Genomic DNA, 2,304 nt, shown 5'->3' on the forward strand with positions numbered 1-2,304 from the left:
CACTGGGGGGACATATCCAATGGGGTTTTGTTCCTGAGAAGCAGTGGGCTGGGTTTGACTTGGTTTCCCCAAGCACAGGGTGCGGGTAAAGGGGCCGGAGGAAGGGGCCGGAGGAGGGCGGGAGCAGCTGGGATGGAGGAACGGAGCCCAGAAACCCACCAGGATGGAGCCAAGGCAACCAGAGAGGGGGACCAGAGGACAGCACACCCCAAAACGCTGCAGAGGAAGACCTGCCATCCCCACTGGCACCTTACCTGTCCCTCCGCTCTGGGCTCAGCCGCCTGCGCTCGCTCCAAGGTCTCCGTGCGCTGCGATTGCCAGCCCGTGCGAGATAAGGGAGGGCGGATTGCAGGGCAAGGGGCAGAGGAAACTGGGATCATCCCAGCTCAAAGATCTGGGAGGAGAGCATTGGTGAGGACCTTGGGGGAGAGTCGCCAAGGTGGGGGGCATGGGCACCACCCCGGAGCACCCCACCGGCCCTTCCCAGGGGCAGGAAGCACATGGGAGACCACCAGCTGCACGGAGGCACCTTTCATTGCGTGTAACCGTCGAGACCACCGCGACGGGCGGTGGGAGACACCATGGCGGGGGCACCCTCAGAGCAGGGTGCAGGCTCCCTTGCGCTTCACCTCGGAGGTGGCCCGAACGATCCCCAGCTTCTGCTGGTTGTAGGGTGGGTAGCGCAGGGCGTTGAGGGCCTCCCGGCCCATGCTGCGGTGCACGCAGCGGCGGCGGTGGGTGAAGGTGTCGAAGGTGAACTTGCCGTGGTACGTCCCCAAACCGCTGTTCCCTGCAAGGCACAGCACGAGGTCCCCGGTGGGTGGCGGGCTCTGGCCATCGCCCACCCACCGTTTGGGACAAAGAGGCCAAAATTAGGCTCCTAGGTCCCCTCTCAAGGGTGGCACGGAGGCGGATGGCACGATGTTTTCATCCAGCTGTTTTCTAACAGCTGGGAGCACCGGCCATGGCCAGGCTTCCCCAGGAAGTGACTTAAAGAGGACCATGGAGGTGGCCTGGTTGGACACCGGAACGGAGCTGGAGGGATGTTTGGAGGAGGAAGACTAAGCCACCAGGCTCATGGCTGGCAGGAGGGAAAGCTCCCAGGGACCCTCTCAGCCTGGATTTTGCTGTTTGTTCCCAGCACGAAGGAAGGTGAGCGGGCAGCTCTCAGCTGAGTCTCAGGTGGAGAAGAGGAGCTGGTTTTCCAGCTGCCCTTGTAAAAAATTCCCCCCCCCAGCTTTCTTGTAGCCCCTCAGGCACTGGAAGGGGCTCTGAGGTCTCCCCGGAGCTTCCCTTCTCCAGGCTGAACCCCCCAACTCCCCCAGCCTGTCCCCAGGGCAGAGGGGCTCCAGCCTGCGGAGCATCAAAGGTTGGGGGGATTGGGACCTACCGATCCCGCCGAAGGGCAGCGAGGTCAACGTCACGTGCATCAGGGTGTCGTTGCCGCAGAAGCCGCCGCTGCTCGTCCTCTCCAGCACCTGGTTCACCACCTGGGAGAGGGGGGGAAGCAGAGGAGGTGGACGGGGGTCTCGCACTCTTCCCACACCTCCAGCTGCAATCCTTCTCCCCCCAGACAGGGCTGTCTGCTCTAAAGAGTCTTTGGAGCGTGAACACGGCTGAATATTCCTGCCAAGGAGCACAGGACAAGCGTATCCCTGGCTTCACCCAGCCTGCAGGCTCTACCTTGTCGTTGGAGGAGAAGGCATACACAACCAGCGGCCGCTCGCGGCTGTTGATGAACTCAATGGCTTCGTCCACGTTGGCCACGTGGACGATGGGCAAGATGGGCCCGAAGATCTCCTCCTGCATGATAGGATCGGAGGGCAGCACGTCCACCAGCACGCTGGGAGCTGCGGAGAGAGAAACCCAAAGGCATCAGCCGTCCGCAGAGGCTGGAGATGATGCCTTGGTCTTTTCCCCGAAACCCATTCCCCCTCCCAGAAGATTGGCTGCCTTGCCAAGCTCCCCAAACCCTGTGTAAACTTTCCCAAAATGCCACTTCCATCTAGAACCTTCCCTCCATTTGCGAGACCCTCTCCAAAACCCAAGTCCGCTCCGTGCAAGGATGAAGACTTACACGAAGCTCAAGCCCTCACCGATGTAGCAGTCGTACTCGTCCGTCTCCCCTCCGATTTCCACGTGTCCACTGTGCAGCAGTCTCTGCATGTGATAGAACCGCTTCTCCCCCACGATGCGGCCGAAATCGGGGGATTCCTGAGGGTCGGAGCCATAAAACTCCGTGATGGCCTCGCGCAGGGCGGGCAGCAGCTTCTTCTGCATCTCCACGCTGCACCGCCAGTAGTC

At 61.7% G+C, this 2,304-nt stretch overlaps 1 protein-coding gene across 1 annotated transcript in view; it reads right to left on the bottom strand.

Annotated features, from left to right (window-relative positions):
- Positions 1 to 596: 596 nt before the first annotated feature.
- LOC104509575 (aldehyde dehydrogenase family 3 member B1-like) overlaps positions 597 to 2,304 on the bottom strand; it is a gene marked incomplete at its 5' end in the record, with an annotated part of 2,856 nt that continues 1,148 nt past the window's right edge. The window contains 4 exons of the mRNA XM_010151555.1: positions 597 to 790; positions 1,391 to 1,490; positions 1,684 to 1,850; positions 2,097 to 2,287. Of these exons, the coding sequence (XP_010149857.1) occupies positions 597 to 790; positions 1,391 to 1,490; positions 1,684 to 1,850; positions 2,097 to 2,287 (652 nt within the window). The remainder of the gene's footprint in view (positions 791 to 1,390; positions 1,491 to 1,683; positions 1,851 to 2,096; positions 2,288 to 2,304) is intronic.

The sequence above is a fragment of the Eurypyga helias genome, unplaced genomic scaffold, assembly GCF_000690775.1.
Source record: "Eurypyga helias isolate BGI_N326 unplaced genomic scaffold, ASM69077v1 scaffold29025, whole genome shotgun sequence".
In the NCBI taxonomy this organism is placed as follows: Eukaryota; Metazoa; Chordata; class Aves; order Eurypygiformes; family Eurypygidae; genus Eurypyga; species Eurypyga helias.